At 43.2% G+C, this 23,026-nt stretch overlaps 1 protein-coding gene across 3 annotated transcripts in view; it reads right to left on the bottom strand.

The window, feature by feature from the left end:
* The window catches only part of Dip2b (DIP2 acetate--CoA ligase B (putative)), a 238,524-nt gene extending 218,748 nt beyond the window's left edge, over positions 1–19,776 (bottom strand). For 2 of the 3 annotated variants that reach the window (XM_087200086.1, XM_004862981.4), the window contains exon 1: positions 19,522–19,776. In XM_087200086.1, coding sequence (XP_087056212.1) covers positions 19,522–19,621 — 100 coding nt within the window. In that variant the 5' untranslated portion in view covers positions 19,622–19,776. The remainder of the gene's footprint in view (positions 1–19,521) is intronic. The other variant, XM_004862979.4, reaches the window with a different exon arrangement.
* Between the last annotated feature and the right edge of the window lie 3,250 nt (positions 19,777–23,026).

The following is a 23,026-nucleotide window of genomic DNA, read 5'->3' as shown; positions in this document are numbered from 1 at the left end:
TTATTTCCCCCTCAACTTATGTTTCATACACATCCACACAAACATAGCAACACAAGGATGTGCAGTAATCAACACAGGGTGGTCTCTGTAAAGTCGAGATCAATAGTACTTCTGAAGCAAATCTCTTCTCAGGACCTTTCCATTTTTACACCCCAGATTCTCCTTTCCTCTAGACCTACAATCATCCTTGGGCCACTGACACTCACACTAATAATTCCATGACATCCTAATGTCAGTTCTACAGAAACATCATGAAATGGTACCATCCAAATCCACATGGGCCACACTGGCTGGGGCCTGGCTCTGCAGTCATCATCTCAGTGATCCTGCTCATGCCCCTATGGCGCTGCTGTAATTCTCTTCACGTTATGCAAACCCTCATGCCTCCACCTCTCTGAGGAAGCTCTTCTCTTCATCCCAGTACCAACTTCTTTTCCCACATCAGTTGTTTCACCCAGGACCTTCTCCTAGCTCAGAGGAACCAGTGCTCCTCCTCCGTTCCAGCAGACTACACCCACTCCTGCCCCAGGCCCAGCTCCTCCTCAACCAAGGGAGCCTGTGTTTCCCTAGCCAACTGAACTTTTCCTTCCCAACCTTCTTCTCTTCTGCCCAGAAAGATTCCTCAGGAGCCTCAGGATCCTGTCACTTAAAAATAACAGTGAAGTAACATAAACAAGTACTCCTCTAAATCTCCCCTAGTTCTTTTAATCAAAACGAGAAGCCTACATTATTATTTCTATGTTCTCATCACCTTTTTCAAGCTGGCCTCTGACTCAGCCACAGGAACAGAACTGACTGATCCTATAATCTGTACCCCATCTCATTTTCCTAACTTCTCAACAGCTTCCACATGGTTGAGTATGTTCTCCACCAAAGTACCCACCCGAAGTCTACCTCTGTGACTACCTCTGGCACCCTGGCTTCCAAATCATGAGCATTTCCCCTTCAAAGATCTGGCTCACTCTGCTGAGCCTCAGGAAGATAACGCTCAGGTTTCTAACCTGCTGGAGGGTATAATTCACTACTTCTAGCCACCTGCTCAACAGCCTACCCAAATATCCTGCTATTGCCATAGATGTCACTGTGACAAAGCTATATTCTCCCCAAAACCAGCACCTCAGATGTTCCCGTATACAACACCATCATTCTGATTGCCCAAACTCAAAATATGGGCTGACTCTGTCGCTACCTACTGTCTACAACTCACCATCTTTCTCTTCTTGACTTACAAAAGGGAAAGCAAAGATGATTAAGATATTTTCCAGCCTCTAGGCCTGAATAAAGAGAAATGTAGGCAAACAATTATAAAGCAATCTGATAAGTAACAAAAGATAAATGTAGAAGACGGTAAGGTTGGGTGGGATGGGAGAGAAGGAAAAAGGAGATACATCAGAAAAATTCAACCAACTGTGAAGTATATGGATCAGAATTAAAGTCCTTCCCCTAATCCTAATCCTCTCTGGGCCAAAAAATAGCACAAATCCTGAATAAGTAAGTATATACTTTAAGAAAATATGGGCTGGGGATTTAGTTCAGTGATTCCACCCCCTGCCTCAAAAGCACAAGGTCCTAAGTTCGATCCCAGGCACCAAAAGAAAAGAAAAGAAAGAGAGCTGGGTGTGATGGTACATGCTTATAATTCCAGCACTTGGAAGGCTGAGACAGGAATATGGCCATGAGTTTGAGGCCAGCCTGGGACCCTCCTGAAAGAAAGAGAGGGAGAAGGAGGGGGAAACCTAACAGTATACAGTATATTTGTCAATTAAAAAGAGAATTCAACACTAAGGCTTTTTTTATTTTTTGGTGTTTTGTTGTTTTTTGGTACCAGAGATTGAACTCAGGACCTTTCATTTTCGAGGCAGGTGGCAAAACCACTGAGCTAAATCCCCGGCCCAACACTTAAGTTTTGACTGAATATAAATTTTTTTTTGGTACCAGAGATCAAACTCAGGTCCTTGTGCCAGAGCCACTGAGCTAAATCCCTGGCCTGACGAATATAAATTAAGGGATGAGTGCTCTCACTATATACATGTTTTCTTTAAATAATAACTGTCCTGATAAAACAGAATCTCATTTTCATAAAGACATTAGAGGCATGTGCTACCACGCCCAGCTAAAGTTTTTTTTTTTTTTTTTTTGGTACTAGGGATCAAACTCGGGTCCTTGCGCTTGCACAGCAGGCAGCAAAACCACTGAGCTAAATCCCTGGCCCTAAAGTCATTTTTTATTCCCCCAAATAAATGCCTAACTGGAACTCTATTCAACTAATGACTAGGAAAAAACCTGGCAATTGGGGAGTGAGATTCAAGGACACCTTATCGGCACAGGCTTATAATCCCAGCACTCAAGAGGCTGATGCAGAAGGATTGCCGAGAGTTCGAAGCCAGCCTGGGCTACTAGTGAGTTCAAGGCCATTTTGAAATACGTAGCGAGATCCTGTTTCAAAAAACAAAACAATAGGGGCCGGGATTTAGCTCAGTGGTTCCATCACCTGCCTTGCAAGCACAAGGTCCCGAGTTCGATCCCCGGTACCAAAATTAAAAAAAGAAAGAAAAGAAAAGAAAAAAAATGAATTCAAGAACTGAACCAACCATAATACCAAGTTCAAAATTATCTTAGGGGCCGGGGATTTAGCTCAGTGGTTCTGTCACCTGCCTCGCAAACACAAGGTCCCGAGTTCGATCCCTGATATCAAAAAAAAAAAAAAATTATCTTAGTCAATATCTGATTTCACCTTCTAACAGAGAAAGAAACAGTTGCTTCTCTCCATCTCCAGAAAGAAACAGGACTTTTTACATTACAAAGTTGTTGTCCCTCACAGGGGAGTTAAATACATGGAAAGAATCTGCAACTTGGTACCCTCAGAACCTGCTCTCTTTTTGAAGGATCCTCTGCTCACTTCATAAGTAATACATTCTAAAGTGAGAATATGCAAAGGCAGGAACAGCCAGAACTCATGCGGCTCAATTATCAGAGGTCAATTTGCAATACTGGCTGTTACAGAAGACAGCAAAAGAAAGTCACCAGCTCGGCAGGGTTACTTAATCACAGCCGAAGCCTAGAAGATGAAAACCCATACGTGCTACTCTCTATTCACTTCCAGAAAGTTCCTGACAAGTCTTACATTTCATTAAACTGAAAACAAGACTTCTAAACAAGGAAGCACTTTAATACTTTCAATTACTTCTACACTTCATCTTAGCCGAAAGGCCGAGGAGCGATTTTTAAATTACTTCTAGATAAAATCTGGTGCAACAGACAAATATGGTCATGCCTTGCTCCTTATGACTCACTGTGACAGTGACATCCTCTTTCTCACTGCACCTTTACTTCTGAACAGATCATTTAACAAACAGGTTGTCCAAAGTGGAGAAAGCAGTTTCCTGTTGAATGAATCAGAAATAGATCACTGGAAAGCCAGTCTGGTGAGGGCCTGAGAAGCTGCTAACAAAGAGTGGCTCTAATTTCATCAGGACTCAAGTTTCTGTTCCTTCTCTCACAAAAGTAAGCCTCATGTACTAACTACCCTTCCTCCTCCACTTCCCTAGGGCCCACAGTATCCTGCTTGTGGGCAGAATGAAATGGCGTGCACACAGGTGTGTGGATGTATTCCCTGTCGGCGCCCAGCCACACCCACCATGCAGGTCTGAGACCACAGCTCCACTGTCTCACCTACTCTTACTCATCATCCTCTCTGACACAGCCTTACTTCACCTGCCCTTCTGTCACTGACCACAACCCTGTGTGTGCCTACAGTTACACAGAGACTTTCCACGTAAGCACAGGGCTCAATGGGGGAGGTTTTCAGAGTGTGTTTGTGTGTCTTCCAAAGAAACATAACTCCCTCTTAATTTATTTTTAACAGAGAATACTCAAGGCCATCAAGAGCAAACTCTCTCAACTTCCTCCTCCACCACCTATAAATATCTGTTCTGCTCCTGTCCTTTCCTCCTCCTCTTCTGTGTCAGCAGAAAAAGTCACTCCTGGTATCCTGGATGATCACTCCAGAAAGGCTGAGGATCTCAAACTCCGCTAACTCAGGGAAACCACATCCCATTACATCTTTCTCCTCTAAATCATCAATCCCTTTCCTAGGCCTCTTATCCATCTATCCCACAAATGCATATGCTCAAGTCTCCCACTTCTTCTTTTTCTGGTACTGGGGATCGAACTCGGGTCCTTGCGCTTGTGCAGCAGGCAGCGAAACCACTGAGCTAAATCCCCGGCCCCCCTCCCACTTCTTAACATAATTCATCAATTTGGTCACCAAATATTCACTGAGCACCGACAACGTCCCAGAAGTTTGTGTTTGTTTGTTTGTTTGTTTTTTGAGACAAGGTTTTACTAAATCACATTGCCCAGGTTGGGCTTGAACTTGTGATCCTTCTTCCTTAGTCTCCCAGAGTGCTGGGATTAGAGGTGTGTGCCACCATGACTGACTTTCAGAAGCTCTTTTTGACCCTAGTGTTATTAAAGCAATGAATGAAACAAGTTCCTCCCCTCCTGCAACTTATTTTCTAGTGAGGACACAAACACTGAACAGATAAATGTATGCATACTAGCCACTGCCCTTTCCTTCACTTCACAAGCTAGGTTTGAAAGAGCTTCTTATCTGCCTCAAACTCCTTGCTCACTCATGACAGGTTACCATCTTCCCTATGCAACCCTAGCCTTCCTTCAGGGCCACTGAAACAGTTCAGGCAAAAGTCACCACCAGTGACTTCCTCTACTGGTAAATCTCAGTTGCATTTTTCTCCATCCACATCTTAGTTAAACTCCGCAACAACAGACACTTACTGAAATTCCCTGTTGCTCTGCTGTGTCTCTCTGGCCACCCTTACAGGTTCCTTTTTTCTGTTTCCTCCTTAAATGGTGGTGCTTCCCAGAACTGTGTATTTAGCCTCTTTTTACTTTATATACTCTCCTTAACAACCTCAATCATGTTCATCACTTCCATTTTCAGTGACACATTCCAAAAATACTGAATGTGTAACTTCATGATAGGTCTTTCTAAGGCACTCCACGCCCACCCAGTCAATTGCCGGCTATAGATCTCTACCAACATATCCCCAAAGTTAAAAACTGACTTTATCTCCCCCATACTGAAAACTGTTCTTCCCATTTCCTATATTAAGAAATACTTCTTTCTTTCAAGATGTCTAAGCCAGAGACACAGGAGTCCACAAAGATTTTTCCATCACTTCTACACTTACATGCACTGTCTTACTCCATACTAGTGTCATCAGTTCTGCCTCCTTAAATACCTCTTTTCACCCTCTCTTCCCTAATCCTATTGCAGAGACAGCTCATTTCAGCAGCCTTCTTATGAGGATTGTACTTTGTCTGCCCTCTAGGCCTGTTCTTATCTATTTTGGGCCATTCTGCATTGTCTTCAAGGAGAATTGTGCCCTCTTGGTTGTGTGACACAGGAGTCTTAAACTATTCCTCTCCGTGATTATCACCAAATAAAGATGTCAATGACTGCTGCTTATAACTCTTCAGTAATTCCCCATGACCTCCGTGAATGGTCTTCAAACTCTCCCCTGAACAAAGTGATGGGGGCCCAGAAGGTCTAGAAGGGGCTCAGCACAAAGAAGCCAGCCACTAGAGCAAAATGCGTTCTTCATAAATTTTATATTTAAGATTATATTTACACCTGAAATCACAGCACTCTGGGATGCTGAGGCTAGAGAATTCCAAGTTCAAGCCCAGACGAGGTGATTTTTTTTTTGGTACTGGGGATCAAACTTGGGACCTTTTGCTAGTGAGGCAGATGGCAGAACCACTGAGCTAAATCCCCAGCCCAGGGCAATTTAGCTACTTACCATGACCCTGCTCCAAACTTTAAAAATTAAATAGAGGTGGGGATATAGCTCAGGGCAAATGCCCCAAGATTAAGCTCCAGTCACAAAAAAACAAAAAATAACTATTTTCAATTCTACATTAAAAGATACTTGTGTCTTAATGTAGCAGTGACTTCTCCCACACCTTAGATATTACAAGGTGATGTGGCACACTCCCAGCACATCAACACAAATCCCCGGTGGAAAACAAAGACCTGCAGGCACAGAGCTGAGCTTCTATGGTCCACAGTGCCCACCCTTTCCCCAGAAGTACCTCCAGCCCTGCCCTCTGCCCAGGCTACAGGACTTTCTGAGCTTAAACTTCAATGCTCTAATGTCACTAAATCATCATTCCTCAAACATGCTACAATGATTCACAAATCCATGTCTTTTTCCAAATCTAAAGTATCCTCCCCCCCTTGTCCATCAGGCCCAGTAGTACTACTTTTAGAAAATCCTTCCCAGAATCTACAAATACACTAATGCTCTTCACCTATGAACTCCCAAGTATTTGTACCTATGTTATTTATTATGCAATAAAAGTAGTCTGCAAAATCTTACCCTCCCTAAAAATAAGAAATTACTGCCATGTCCTACCCTCCTAAGCACTAACAAACTTACTAAATGCTGCTGTTTTTGATATTCATCCATTTCTGACTTCTAGGAAGATGGCAGAGTGCTGAACAGCAGGGAAACAGTCTCTCTGAGATTTAGTGTCCAGAAGTTGGAATATAACAATGTGAGGAAGAGGAGAAGGAGGGAAGTGGGTCTCCGGGACTTAGCAAGGATCTGAAGTGAGAATTGAAACCCATAGGGAAAGTGAAGAGAGAGACTTCAATGAAGAAGAAGGAGGTGGCAAGTGGCACTTTCTCCCTGAGCCCTGACTTACTTCATGGGAAAGGTGGATCAAATCTGCAGATGCACAGTGACTACTGGTGACCCCCAAGGCCTCCTTGGAGAAATGCATCAGTGGAATGGAGCAGTGGACATTGCAGACTGTAGTGGCTAGCTATATTTGATGCTATCATTGTTGCTGATGGTACTACTTTAGCCAACATGACGTAATTGTTCTAATCGGTTGTTCTTCCTGGTGTGCCAAGACTGAGGCTACCTACAGGTCATAAATAATACTATAGGCCAGTGCCAAAGAACTAGGGGCGAGGTGAAATAGGCAGCAACTTCTCACCCCCAATAAATTGAAGAGGTAGGGTCTTGCAACAGACTCAAAACCCAAAAGCCAGCTACACCTGGAAGACATCTCTGAGGAGTCGTCATTTCCTAAGGGTTCTCAATACTACCATTAAAGCTACCTGTCATAAGCAATTTACAAGCATCAACCCAAGAATTAAACTAAAAAAAAAATTAAAAATGAGAAGACACTCAAGCAAAATGCAACCCCAGACTTTCAGCTCATCAAAGGCAAACCCAGGGGGCCATGGGGTGGAACAATCTGAAGCCACCCACCTGGACTCTGTGAAGGGGTAAGAGCAGAAGTAACAGGGCAGATGAATGAGGCTCTAGAAAAAAATCAAAGCAGATAGGGGGCCAGGGATTTAGCTCAGTGTTGCCGCTGCCTGCCTCCCAAGCACAAGGTCCCAAGTTCGATCTCCAGTACCAAAAAATAAATAAAATAAATAAATTAATAAATGAATGGAATGCTTTTCTCCTCATCCAAGTATTTCAATCCCACACCCCTCCTGCCAACACTTGACACCAAAGAATGCTTCCCACCCATCCCACACGACCCTCTCCTCAATGTCTTGAGTTTTCTGACACTATTTAGAAACACAGTAGGGCCGGGGATTTGCCTCAGTGGTTCCACCACCTGCCTTGCAAGCACAGCGTCCTGAGTTCGATCCCCGGTACCAAAACAAACAAACAAAAAAAAACCACACAGTTGACCCAAGGCATCCATGTGTTTCACATTCCTTTAATTTTTTTTCAGTTCAAGATCATTTTCTCCCATTACTTATTTGTCCTTCTAAACATTTTATTATTTTCACTTCCTTTTTATTTCTCTTTTTCAGTACTAGGGATTGAACTCAGGGGCTTCAGACTGCCCTCTTCTGATTATTTGAGACAGTCTCTTAAATCACTGAACTGCCCAGGCTGGGCTCCGATCTGGCAATCTTTCTGTCTCAGCCTCTGCAATCCTACTGGGATCCCAGAGTACTGACAGGTGTCATCAAGCCAGCCTATCTGCACTTTGTTTCCTTTATCTATCCCCCAGTGCTTTAACCTGACCTTCATGAGTTCCTATTCCACCTCATGGTGTTTTGTCTTCCAGCTTTGAAATTATTTTACTTGAATGAAGTTTTTAAAAAAAGAGCAGCCAGGAGTATTGGCACACACCTATAATCCCAGCACTCAGAAAGCTGAAGCAGGAAGATTGCCATCAGTTCAAGGCCAGCCTGGGCACACAATGAATTCAAGGCCAGCCTGAACTACACAGGGAGACCATGTCTCAAAAAGTAAATAAACAATAAAAATGATAAAGAGCAGTGAAACCAAGCACAGTGGTGCTTGCCTGTAACCTCAGCACTCAGGAGGCTGAGGCAGGGGGATCACTATGAGTCCAGCCTGGACTATACAGTGAGACTCTGTCAAAAATAAAACAAAAAAGCCGGGGATTTAGCTCAGCAGTTCTGCTGTCTGCCTTGCAAGCGCAAGGACCAGAGTTCGATCCCTGGTACCAAAAAAAAAAAAAAAGCAGTGGAGTTGTGGTCAAGCTGCCATCTTCCCAGAATCTTCCCAGAATCCTATCAAGAGTGATTGTTTTTAAATGTTATCACTCAAGTAAGAAATAAAAACACTTCTAACTGCTCAAAAGAAAATTACCTAATATTTTCAAACTCTAAATACTTATTTATTGAGAAATCACTATACTGAGAGGTGGATGAGAACAGGAAATGTGCATCCATATGTCTCTTTTCCTCCTAATTGATCTCTGCAAATACAGATGGGCTCAATACATCTTTACTAACATGTTGACATGTTCAGCAACTTACTAAAGATACAGAGAGGTTCCAAAATGTAAAACTTGGGTTACATTAAAAAAAAATCTAAAGTTTTAGCTGAGGAGGTAAATATATTGTAAATGAAACAAATAGTGGTCAGTGAAGTGTTAAACTATGTTGCTGAATACAACAGTAGTCTAAGATAGAAGAGATTAACATGGACTAAAACAGTCAGCTAGTTTCACGATGAGGGGACACAGGACAGGCCCAGAAACAAGGGCAGTGTTAAAAGGTGGCCCTGCTGGGGAAAATCCTCACGTAAGACAGCGAGATGGACGCAAACCTGTTGGGAAGAAGAATGAGGAAAGCAGCCTGACAATACAAGAGTGGGTCAGATATTGAAGGAAATATGGACAGGGAGGCCAAGACTGCATCTAGATTTGTTAACAAGCTAAACTAAAAAACATCCATGTTAAAAACACCCTGTGTTGGCCTCAGGCAACTGACAAAGGAGAGATGAGAATATTTATGCAAATGATAATTTTATAACTTTAACATAATTTGAAAAATAATCATATTATGAGAGTAAAAGACATCAGAGCTCAGAGAACCAAAAATGCGGAAGTTGTCTTTTTAACAGGAAATTCATTTTCTAGTACTTCCCTCAGTCTCCTTGAAGAAAAACAACAAGCAAAGAACTACAGGTGGAAAACTCAACCAACAGTTTTCCACATGTTCCACTTTAAAACGGAAGCTTCAAGCTCAAGGACCCGAGTTCGATCCCCCGTACCAAAAAACAAACAAATAAACAAAACGGAAGCTTTGCAGGGAGTGGTGGTGCACACCTGTAGTCCTGGCACTCGGGAGGCAGAGGCAGGAGGATCACCATGACTTCCAGGCCAGCCTGGGCTACATAGAGAACTCAAGACCAGTCTGAACAACATAGCAAGACCCTTTCTCAAAGAAATTAAATGAAAATAAAATGGAAGTTTCTCTAAACTGTAGTCCTATAGCACCTGTAGTCTCACCTACTTGGGAGCCTGAGGCAGGCACATCACTTGAGTCCAAGAATTTGAAACCAGCCTAAGCAACACAGTGAGGCACTGATTAAAAAAACAAAGGATGGCAGGCCTATAGATTTTCATTTAGGGGTCTCCTATGTAACAACTAAAATATTTTCCTCTCTGGGCACAGTGGTACATGCCCTTAATGCCAACTACTGGAGACTGCAAGGCAAGAGGATCACAAATTCAAATTCAGCACACATAACATTCTACTCAGCTTTCATGCTACTCATGCTCGCTTGTTCGCTCTTTCTTTCTGTACTAGGAATTGAACTCAGCACCTTGCACTTGCCAGGCAGATGTGTCGCCACTGAGCTACATCCCTGGCCTGAGACAGGGCCTTACTTGTAGTTCATGCTGTCCTTGAAATTACTATGTAGTCCGGGTTGGCCCTGAACTCACAGTGATCCTCCTGCCTCAGCCTCTCAAATTTTTGGGGGTGTTTGAGGGTGTCTCACTGAAGTTGCCCAGGTGGACCCAAATTTGTGAACCACCTGCCTCAGCCTCCCTCAGTGCCAGCATTACAGGTGTGGACAGTGGCACATGGCTTCAGGTGCTTTTTGCCAGCTCAGTTCCCTCATTATCACGATAATAGAAGCTATATATTGAGGATCTACTTACAGGTCAGGCAGGGTACACAAAGTGCTAAGCATGGTGCCTATTACATACTAAGTACTCAATAACTGATGATACTTATATAGGAATCTAAACTTGTTTGGAGAGCTTAGGAAAAGCAGGCTTCTCACAGGAAATTGAGTGGAAGAGAAGTTAACCAGGCAGAAAAAAAGGGAAGAACATGCTGGGGTGGGCGTATCAGAGAAAGGAAGCATGCACAAAGGCATGGCAGCGAGAAGTACAGCACATGCAGAAGAGCAAGTTACTTGGTCGGCTACAGAGAAAAGGTGGAAGGAGCAGGAAATGAGATGAATCCTCATCATTATTCCTTACCAATAAAGAACTTGTTCAGATTTTATCCTACGCATGAGGAACACCAGTCAGAATGATCACAACAGGGTAAGGACAGACAGACTGTGGACTGTGGAGAGAAAACTACAGGAGGCCAAGGAGTTAGGAGGCTGCCACAGGAGTCTAAGCCAGAGCTGAGTGTATGCACTAAGGCGAAGGATGAGAATGGAAGAGGAAGCGGGATTAACAGGACTCAGTGAGCCCCTAGAAGTTGCAGGGGTTCCAGGGTTTTAACTCAGGTAAAATGCTGTGGTCTGAAGGTTACGACTCCTCTCTATGTGTAGGTTGAAACTTAATTCTGGTGTGACAGTGTTAAGAGGCGGGGCCTATAGGAGGTAGTCAGGTCTCATAAATGGGATTAGTGTGCTTATAAAAAAGACCTGAGGACAGCCGTCCTCCACTATGTCAGGAAGAAACACCCTCTTTGAAGCAGAGAGCAACCCCACACCAAACATCAAATGTGGTGGCAGCTTATCTTGGACTTTCTAGCCTCTAAACTGTGAGCAATAAATTTCTATTATTTATGACTGGCCCATTCAAAGATATTTCATTATAGCAAGAACGGACTGAGATAGTAAGTGGACATTCTGAAATGAAATCTATCTTTGGAGAGAGGAGGTGGGAGGTTAGGGGAGAGGTTGAACAAGGAAGTGGTTTTGGACTTAGTAAATTACCATTGCCTGGGGGATAGATATCACATCAAGACCTGAGGAGACTCAGAGCAGAGACCATATAGGGAATCAACTGTGCAGACTTGACAGCTAACATACGTAAAGTGAGGTGGGACATAATAACATATCTGAGAAACATGCACATCAGGAGAGAAAGAAAAGCCCAAGAGCTATCACGAGAAGAAAGGCAGGGAGCCAGAAGGAAACTATACCATAAAAGCTAAGGAAAGAAAATTTCATAAAGATCATGGCCCACAGTATCCAGTGCTGCAGAGAAAGATACTATATCCACCAGAAACATCAGTCTGAAGTTAGAAATCCCTGGTACCTGTGGAGACCGATGTTTTAGAAGCCAGATGAAGTAGAAGCAATGGACTAAATAGTGAATGAAGGTAAGAAAGGAGGAGATGCTGTCTACAAGTCTAGACTTTAGAGAGGGAGAGAACGCCAGCATGAAAAGAACAAGCAGATTCTCATATGATTGTGGCTCGGGAGGCTGAGGCAGGGGGATAGTCATGAGTTTGGGGCCAGCCTGAACTACACAATGAGACCCCTGTCTCACACACAAAAAAAAACTATGGGAAGTTGTTGGTTCTTTTTTTACTTCAGGTGGAAAAAACTGCAGCAAATTTGTAGGCTAAAGAGAAGAGGCTGAGGGCTGGGGATTTAGCTCAGTGGTTCCGGCGTCTGCCTCAACAGCGCGAAGACCAGAGTTCAATCCCTGGTACCAATCAATCAATCAATCAATCAATAAATAGAAGACGCTGAGAGCTAAATGTTAAGTGAGGCTGAAGTTAAAGAGAATGAGGCAAAGACAAAAAGACTTATGAATAGATCGATCAGTGAAGTCAGACCCCAAGATCTCAGAAGAGAAAGCTGGAAGGATGGAAGTAAAACAGAGAATCGCTTCTCGGCCTTTTGGCTAAGATCAAGTGGAAGTAAAACAGAGAGATAAGCCAGCCAAGGTGGCACAAGCCTGTAATCCCAACACTCAGGAGGCCAAGGCAGGAGGATTGCCGTGATTTCAAGGCCAGCCTGGTTACACAGTGAGTCCAAGGCCAGCCTAAGCTATACAGCAAGACCTCCTCTCAAGAAAAAAAAAAACACAAAAAAACAACAGAGAGATACACTTAGGAACAGCATGAGATATTTCTTCCTCTGGAAAAAGATGGAACAGGCATAAGGGTGGGAACCAATACAGATAAGTTTGTGTTAGGGAGGAAAGCTTCCTTACAGCCTAGTGAGAATAAAAGGTAATAACACATAGATTCGGCTCATCATTCTCTTGAAGAAGTTGATGAAAGCTGTAGACACCTCTCCTAAAAGGATAAGAATTCACACTCAAAATTCTGTGTGCAATTTCAGATCCAAGGAAGCCAACTCATATATCCAAAGATTTTAGCCTTTCAGAGCCTATCTTCCTCACGGTAGAACATTCACACTAGAAAGCATTTCATTCATCATAAACATCAGGATATGAAAAAATCTTACTTAATCTAAAACAATCAAGTCAAGCATGGTGGCGCACACCTGTACTCCCAGCATTCAGGAAGCTGAGGCAGGATTGCAGCAAGTTCAAGCCCAGCCTGGGATACATAGTGAGTTAAAGGCCAGTATGAACTATAGAGAAGGACCTCATCTCAAAAAAACAAACAAACATGAACAATCAACAAAAAGAGATGGTCTATGTGATGTGTACAAAGCACTAATTATGACCCTAAAGAAAGCAGGAGATCATCTCTACCTTTAGAATCTAAAGTCAATGAATGACAGTCTTAAACTTAGCAATGGCTTTAAATAAAAGTGTATCTTAAAAAGATGAAAAATGTAGTGCTAAAAGGATACTACCATCAGACCAGCTGGCCCTGAAAATAAAAGACTCAACAAGATTGGTGGCAAATCACCTCAAAGAAAAAGAAAAAAATGGAAGGAACTGACTGTTCACTAAGCACAGATGGGGGTCTAAGAAATGGTCAAAAGGGCCAGGGTAAATGAGTAAGCTAAATCAGTGGTTCCAGCACCTGCCTCGAAAGCACAAGGTCCTGAGTTTGATCCCCATACCAAAAAAAAAAAATGGTCAAAAACTACCTGAAGATTCTGAACATCCCCACGTGCCTGTTCCCAGCCTGTAGATGCTTGTGTCTCAGAAACCACGCTTATATGTCAGAGCCTTGTGTCTGAGCTGACGTGCTCATAAATGTGCACACACCAGATGTATGTATGAGACAAACCAGCCACTGCTCTGCTCCCGTCAGTTGCCTGCGGTGTGACCTGACATGTGTCGAACTAAAGATACAGGCTGCTGACAGCAACAACTGATGGCGGAGTGAAAGCCTACCTTCCAAAAACTATATCCATAAATTGATTCCATTTGTCACTTCACATAACCTTATTCTACTAAGCAGCACAAGATAAGAAAAACAGCAAAGTCACTGAGCACCCACTATCAGCAGCAATGGATGGAGATTAATGTGGTGAGAGTGTCCTGCATGCCATACTACACTCAACTTTCCTGTTATCTCATTTTTAAACCTCCTTACAACTCTAATGAGGGTGTCAGTTCCTTTGTAAGGGGAGAAGAAACTGAAACTGAGGAGGTTAAGTAGTTTGTCCAATGTCACAGAATTACTAACTGATACTACCAAGACTTGGACCTAGGCCTACCAGATGCCAAAATGTGTTTCTCAAATGATCATACAACCCTGCCTCATGCCAAAATCAAGTCCCCAAGACAGACTTTGAGTTTTCAATTCAAATCATATTGAAATGAGCAAAAAGTTATTACCCTCCTAAACCAAAAAAGATACAGTTCAGAGTTATTCAAAACAAGTTTAGGATATCAATGACTTCTGTAGGAGACCACAGTAAGGCAAAGTGAAAGGCAATTTTAATAATTAGAAAATACATTATGGGTAAAATGATGTAAATTGGATGTACTACAAGGTTTGAAGTAGGGGAAATCACAGTGGTCAAGGACAGGTTTAGTATTTAGCTGAACTCATACAATTTCACGAAAATATACAGATAAGAGAGAAGGATAATTTCACGGAGCATTCCTGATTCAAAACCATGAGAGAGGGCCGGGGATCTAGCTCAGTGGTTCCACTGCCTGCCTCGCAAGCTGAGGACCCGAGTTCGATCCCCGGTACCAAAAAAAACCCCATATAAAAACATGAGAGAACCACGGAGAACTGCAGTAATTATAATACAGATACTGGGTAAAGCAAGCGCCTTTCAGCCAATCATTTGAACTCTCAACCCCCAACTGGTAGGCCTTACATGGGCCGGGAAAGAAAGCAGCAACCAAAGTCTGAACTAAGAATGACAGGTTAATGATTTATTTTAAAAATCCAGCTCTCAGCCCTTGAGAGGCTGAGACAAAAGGATCATAGGTTCAAGGCCAGCCTGGGCTATCTTTAAAAAAAACACAACCTATGGGACTGTCAAGCAAGATTCATTTTTCAAAATATACACCAAAACTACAGTGTCCAAACAAGTGCTATCCTTTCAAAAAGGGAATCATTCTTCCACAAACTTGTCTGCCACTTCTCTTCTGGAAATGCCCTCCAAACCAGTTTAGTCATCCTAACTTTCTGACAATTACAATTGAAATCAGCTTATAATCAATCTAATTTTTTCAGTCCACAACTAGTTTGAGCTCCAAAAGAACATAATCCACTTTTTTCTACTTCAAGTAACCTATGAAACACCACCTTCAAAGCACTGAAATCTGCAACTACAGATTTTCAAAGGAATGTTGTCACCAGCTCTCACAATCCCTAAAATTGAATTCCAATGTGAAAAGAGTACAGCACAGCAAAAATACATGCGCCCAAGTTTTACGAGGCAGATCACTTAATTAATGCCCATCTTTGGTTATTTAAAATCTACAAGGGCTGGAGATTTAGCTAAGTGGTGCACCACCTGCCTCGCAAAGGCAAAGACCCAAGTTCGATCCCAGGTACCAAAAAAAAAAAAAGTCTACAGAAGGCTGCAGACATAGCTCAGTGGTAGACTGCTTGCCTAGCACTGGATACTCACCCCCCTCTCCAAAAAAACTATAGAGCTGGGTGTGGTGACACATGACTATAACCCCAGCACTCTGGGAGGCTGAGGCAGATAGGAGCTCACCCTGGGCAACTCAGTCACGCTGTCACCAAAATAGGGGGTGGGGGAGTAGCTTAGTGCAAAGCCTTTGCATCCAATCCCCAGTACCATAAAACAAAAGCCTAGCACAGTGGCACACGCCTGTGACCCCAGCTACTAGGGAGGCTGGGGGAGGCATACTGCAAATTCAAGGCCAGCCTGACCTGTGTCAAAAATATTTTTTTAAAAGGCCAGGCATGGTGGCACATGCCTATAATCCTAGCACGGTGGAAGACTAAGGCAAGAAGAGTGAAAGTTGGAGCCCAGCCTGGGCAACTTAGTGACTTAGTGAAACTCAGTCTCAAAAAATATAAAAAGGCTGGGAACGTAGCTCAGTGAGGCTATAGGTTCAATCGCAATATTGGCCAAAAAATAAAATGAAGGACCCCAGAAATATCTGATGATGCAAGTAAGGAAAGAGAAAATGTGTCTATTTTTGTTGTTTGTGATCAGAGAAGTGTTCATACAAGAAAAGAGAGGATTTCTTCTGGTAAATATTATTTTATTTTAAATACCTTTCCAGTCCAGCTTTGGATGTTCTCCGACACAGAAAGACTTGAGTTCCTCCAGAAGTGCCACAGATGTATGTGATTAACAACCTTCTTTCCTTCACACTTAGGTTGAACTGTACAGGCTAAATCACAGCCCTCTCTACTAACCACACAATCCAATCTTGTACTTAAAGTTCTCTGCTATTCCTTTTTCACAACAACAAAGCAAATAGCTTCCTCTTTTCTTAGAAGGCAGCCTGGTCTCATGCACTGTTCTGTTGATATTTTTAAGTGATTTCCTTACCAGGCTCAGCACACAGAGAGCTGGCACAGTACCCTGCTCATCTCTGTATCTCAGCTCAACAGCATACAGACACGATGGATTTGAGAGAGATTTTGGAAAGAGAATCAACAGGACTATTCAGAATTACATATACAACTGTGTATTTCTTTAGACTAAAAAAATAGTTAACAGCTTCTGTAATAACAGCTTAGATATTTACATCATTCAGATGCCATAATTACATGGCAGCATGAGATACTAACACTTACTGGATGTGTTAACTTTAGACAAAACACTACCTTTCTTGGTGTAAGTTTTCCCTTCTGCTGAACAGGAAAGAGGAGCAGGGAAGGATAATGATCCCTATTCTACCCAATCATTAAGTTTAGTGAAGCTTTAATTACAATGTATAAGAAAATCATTTTACAAATATATTAGTGGACAGATTTAAAAACTAATTCTCAAATTAGTGCTACTTTATGTGCATATGAATAAAGTACAGACAAAAGAGCCTGTTGTCAAATACATAATAGTACATTCACAGATCATGAACAATTCAATTATGAGAATATATGTAGAAACATACTACCTACTCAACATCTATTGGAAAAACTCACAATTACATGTTAATTCAATTCCGAAATGCTTTTCTAGAGTTTCAGACTGTCCTTTTTGGTGCAAACAGAAGGTTTTAAGCACCACGTCCACAGTGACCTGCCAAAAGCACCAGACACATGATAAGCCTCTGCAACACTCTGCGGCAAACAGCCCCAAGGAGGCACCAACCCGTATTTCTGCACAGAGTTGGCTTATCTATGACCAGAGCCAGCAACTGAGCACAGAGGCAAGCGGGAAGAAAATTCTTTAACAGTATACAACTCAGATCGTCCCTATGATTAGGACTTAAACTGAAAAAGCATGAATGAAATTGAGAATGACTGCACCAATGCGACAGGACATGACAAACAGTTACCACCATCTTTTTGTTTTTCTTAAAGTACTTTTGTAAGAAAAGTAAATATAGAAAAAATGTGAAACAAAGGTTAGTCCAAACTATGCTACAGATATCTCAAGTAACACCACAGATTAGAAGGCTGCTGGACTGTGTGGGCTTGAATTCCTAATGTCTACCTGCTTTGCAGTCAACCATCTCTGCACCTTAAAAAGAGAGAGGATGGCCAATGCTTACACTGCAGGCCAGGCCCAAGGTTTTTCAACTGTATTTTTTCCAGAGCTAAAGAAAATAAAATACAAAGTAACACATTATAAAAGCAGAAAAAACAAACTGAAAGTCCTGCGCACACGAAAAACGAACCATGCACTTGTCCTTAAGATGTTTAAGCACTGGCATTCACAGCTTGTTGGGAGTTTCACACATTTCTAAAGGAGCAAAGGGTGACCTAATGGGTTTTCTGCGCCTAGAAATAGTTCCTCAAATGCTTCTAGCGATTACGTCTAGAAATACCAGAGATGTAAGTAAAATTAGCTGGAACCAAATAGGCACCCAGGATTTCCCTTTCCTTGTGAAAGCAATCAACTCCTATTTCTAATCTCCTCTGAGGTAAACATTCATCCAAACCACTTCTTCTAATCAGAGCTACCTGATTTGTTATTATAAAGTAACTATTTTAAGAGATTTCAGGACAATCTTTCAGGAAAAGAATGAGATCGCTTAAGAGTGTAATTTGAGGGGGTTAAAAAAACTTGGAGAAATTTACATTTTAACAAACTAATAATCATTCAAGTGTTCTGCCAGCGGTTTCAGGTCCGCCTGGTGAATATTTCAAAGGAAAGTCTGCACTGGGCAGAAAAGCCCAAAGGATCGCTATCTTCCTAAACACTTCCCAAATGATTAATTGAAAAATAATACGTTGGTAATTAAGTGCAGGTGAAAACAGCACCTCCCTACACATTGGGAAAGCCTAAAAGGCTTATTAAAGATAATTATTTCCTTCAATGCCCGATTTATAACACTCAAATCTACTTCTGGTTTTTAATTGCAAATGATTTTGAGAGGGGGAAAAACCATAATGTCTTGATTATACAAAAAGTCGGAACTCTCCTGGGAACCTGTCACATTCTTTTTTTCCAATCAACAGTTTTTAATTCACTTCAAAAATGGTAGTGAAGGCCTCTAGCAAGGAACTAAATATGTAAGTCTGGAGACACCACCACAGTACTGATACCAAGCTTGGAAAAATGCTGCTTTTGTCTCAGAGGCGGCCTGTGACAAAAACAGGAACTTTACAGAGAACTGACCAAAACTGCACACAAGCCTGATCACATGCCCACAACCGACCAGTTTCTCATTGTTTTTCAAGGAACCGCTCTGATAGTGGCTTGATTTATTCCATTTTTTAAATTCTCAAAATAAATCCAACCTTTCCACTACCCTGTCGGCCAGGGTTTGCTCGTAACCGACAGTCACTTCTCCCTCCCTCCTCAGAGACTCCAAAAGGTGATCAAGAAGATTCGGAAAATTCAGCGCGAACACAAGCACTAGGGAAACCCCCTGATGACAAAGGTGGTCTAAAGGCAGGGCGGTGCATCTCTCCGGGTTAAGTGCCACAGCTTCCATCCTCCCTTGGCACCTCCAAAGGCTCCCCGACTCCTAGCTCACTCCAGTCGTGAGGAGGCACCTCGCATTGTTAGAGGAGGAGGAAGAAACGCAGCCGCGGCTTTCCGGGATCTTGCTTCTTGAAGAGAAGGTGGGCTGGATCTATCGTGGGGCCCTCCGGGAAGGCAGAAGAGGAGAAAGGTGTCAGCCGCCCTCCTGGCCGCCATCCCCTCCCGCCCAGACTCCCGGACACAAGCGGGAGAGCGCAGCTTTGTCCGGGGTGTGGGGGGCCGGGAGCGAGGAAGCAGCCGGGGCCGGCCGGGAGAATCTCTCCCCGGTCCCAGCCTAGCTCCCGCAAAAGAAAACAATGCCTCGAGAAACACGTCGGGAGGGCAGAGGAGAAGGGCGGCGTGCAGCCAGGCCACAGTCCCTGCCGCCCGCCATCGCCGGCCCAAGCGCGCAGGGAGCGGCTCCGCCCCCGCGGACCGGACCCCCGGGACCCCCGGGACCGAAGCCCGGCGCCCGCTCGCGCCCCGCGCCTACCCTCCGAGAGCTCCAGCTCCAGCTCCGCCAGCTGGGCGCGCACTTCGGGCGGCAGCGCCGCCACCGCAGCCGGCGATGGCTCCAGGCCTCGCTCCGCCATCCCGGCTCCACCAGCCGCACTCCGGAAGACAACAGAGGGGGCCGAAGGACGGACGGACTGACGCGAGCCCACACCCGGGCTAAAAGATCCGGCTCCGGCGCTCGGCCACAAGCGCCGCCGCTACCGCCGCCGCCATGAGCGAGGGTCACGTGAACGCGAGGCCCCGCCCCAGGCCTGGGGATGCCCCGTCCCCGCCGCCCAGTTGGGCAGAGGACTCGAGGGCCCGCGTCGCCCTCTGCCGGGAGACTCCTGGCACTACGCACTCAAACCCCTCGGGAGAAATGGACTTGTGTCCATGGGCTGTGCCACCGCGAGAGCACACAGCAGATTCAAAAGCAAGGAGTTTTCAGGAGCCTGGGTATTACTATTTCCAGTCTTCTTCTTCACTTAGTAGTGTTTGCCTTTGTCGTCCTCTCCCATTCCTGATGGACATTTATAGGGACTTTTAGAAAGGCCACCCCCTTCCCTGGGACTTAGCGGATTTCATCTGCCAGGGAGCTTTATCTATTTGGGTTACAGCTTTTTTTTTTTTTTTCCTCGGTACTGGAACACAGGACCGTCTGGTCCTTAACACAGGACCATCTTACTGAGCTACATCCTCAGCCCTTTTGGCGGGGGGGGGGTGTTTTGTGTTTTCTATCTGGATACTAATGGATAAAAAAACTGTTTGTTTTAGTTTTTTTGTTTTTTTGTTTTTTGGTTTTTTTTGAGACAAGGGTCTGTCTGTGTAGCTCAGGCTGGCCTTGAACTCACAACAATCCTGCCTCAGCCTCCTGAGTGCTGGAATTACAGATGTACACCACCATGCCCAGCAACAAAAACTTTGATTTTCAGCATTCTTTTTATCCGTACCAGTCGCTAAATGTTTCAGAATACTGTATTATATATCTAAATGATTGTAAATTGAAGTTTTGTATATTGCTTTGATATCTATCAACCTCACTGATATTTTGTTAATTCTAACAATAGCTTTCTGTGGTTAATCTTGGATTTTTCTATGTAGATAATTATTGTTTGCAAATAACACCAAATAAATTTCTTCCTTTCAAATTCTTTTTACTTTTCTTTTTTTCTTTGTACTGGAGATCGAACTCAGGACATTGCACTTGCGAGGCAAGTGCAGTGCCACTGAGCTAAATCCCCAGCCCCTTTTTACTTATTTTGATTTCTTGACTTAGTACACTGGACAGGACCAGATCAAGAATGAAGTAGTAGGAGGAGGCATCTTTTCCTACTTTCTGGCCCTTGGGAATGTGTCTAATTATATTATAATTAGGTATTATATATGCTCTAGCATAATGAGAGATACCTTTTTCATATTCAGAACATTTCTACTCACAGCTTAAGTTTTTATTGAATGCTAGATTTTTTTATATGGCCTTTTCCCACCAATGATTGCATTAATTTTCTTCTTTAATTCTGTTACTCTATTACCATATTGTAAACTCTTATATACTCGAGATAAACCCTAGGTGATTAGTAAGAGCTTTTAAAAGTTTAAAAAATATTGGGCTGCAGATTTAGCTCGGTGGTGCCTTGCCTGCCATTGCAAGCACAAGGTCTTGAGTTTGATCCCTGGTGCCAAAAAACAAGTTTAAAAAATACTTTTATTAGTACATCTTTGAGTACATAATGATTACATTCATCATGGGGAGCTGGTTCATGTACATATCTTAATTCTTTTTTATCCCCTCCACTACGCTCCATAAATATTTAATAATGGATTAAATTTGCAAATGTTTCATTTATTATTTTTTGAGACAAGGTCTTGCTATGTAGTTCAGGCTGGCCTTGAACACACTATGTAGTCCAGACTGGCCTCAAACTCAGAGGGATCCTCCTGCCTCAGCCTCCCAAGTGCAGGGATTACAGGTGTGCAGCACCTGTACTAGGGATTGACGCCCTGGTCTTTCATTGAGCTATAGCCCCAGTCCACTTTTGAGGCAAGGTTTTGCTAAATTGCCGAGATTCAGATCAAACCTTTTGTCCTCCAGCCTCAGCCTCCCAGAGTATTGGGATTACAGCTGTGCACCACCATATCTGGCCTATTTTTATTTTTTAGGGTATTGGGGATTGAACAGGGTCTTTACATTGAACTCTACTCCCTGCCCTCCCTCTCTCCCTCTTTTTTTTTTTGGTACCCGGGATTGAACTCACTCTGTCTTTTTGAGACAGGGTCTCACCATGTAGCTCAGGCTGGCCTTGAACTTGTGGCAATCCTCTTGCCTCAGCCTCCTGGTGCTGGGCTCACAGGCATGCACCACCATGCCGTTTTTCACTTTAAGACAGGATTTCACTGTTTGCTACATTGCCCAGGCTGAACTTGAACTTTTTAGTTCATAGACTTTCCATTTCTTTGCTTAAAGTGCCCATCTATTCTGGCGTTTTGTCTACATTACCCATTAGAGCCTTTAAATATTTGTTTTTTGACAATTGATAGTTCCAACATCCCTGTCTTGTCTGTTTGGTTTGATGTTTTTATCTGTTAAAAATGTGTTTAAAAAACAAAACTAAAAAAACATGTTTTGCCTTTTACTATGTCTAATAAATTTCCGTGATAGCTGGATATAATGTACTGAGTGAAAGGAACACCTGTAATCAGGCTTTTAGTACTGTGGTGGTAAGGTGTGATTTTGTCTTTCAGCATATTCTCTGGACTGTGAATTCTCTCACAAGTGCTACTCAGTCCCTTCTCTACTTAGATGGGACAGAATGGCTACGGTGGACTGAACTTGGATACTGCCCTTCTCCCGTGTGGAAGGCTAGAGGGGGTTGAAGTTGCATTTTCTTTCCCCCCAGTTCAGTTAGGGTCTAATTAGTTTCACTTGAGGGTAGATCTTATTAAGAACAGGATGCTCTGGCATCTTTCAAATGGCTTTTACCCTCCCCAGAAGGAGGGAAATTCCACCCTGATATTGTGAGAAACTAATAGAGCTGCAGGAGGTACTTACATAAGTGGGGCCCCTCAATGACTAGGTCCCCCTGGAGTTAAGACTTGGCCACAGTGGGGCTGGGGATTTAGCTCAGTGGTTCCACTCCTTCGAAAGTGCAAGGTCCCAAGTTCGATCCCTGGTACAAAAAAAAAAAAGACTCGGCCACATTGAGACTCCAGCAGTTCATCAGTTAATTGGGGTTTCCCTGCTCTGGCACTAGTTCTTGGAGAAATTTCTGCTGCAGTGAAATGTGAATCTGTATTTGTCTCTCCAATTTGGGGGTGATGCTTTGCCCTGTGACCTCAATTCTCTTATGTACCCAAGAATGATTAATTTTTTGGTTTTTCACTTGTTAGGATAAAATTGTGACTTTCAAGGTTCTTATAAGCCAGACTGGAAACCAGATGTCCTCTTTATATTTTTAAAAACTGTCTTTAGCCAGGCTTGGTGGCACATGCCTATAATCCCAGCA

Source organism: Heterocephalus glaber, unplaced genomic scaffold (genome assembly GCF_053883595.1).
Source record: "Heterocephalus glaber isolate CG9 unplaced genomic scaffold, H.glaber_assembly_v1.0 deba00001733, whole genome shotgun sequence".
Taxonomy (NCBI): Eukaryota; Metazoa; Chordata; class Mammalia; order Rodentia; family Bathyergidae; genus Heterocephalus; species Heterocephalus glaber.
The sequence above is the reverse complement of the archived record's forward strand: the minus strand, read 5'-3'. Positions and strand labels throughout refer to the sequence as shown.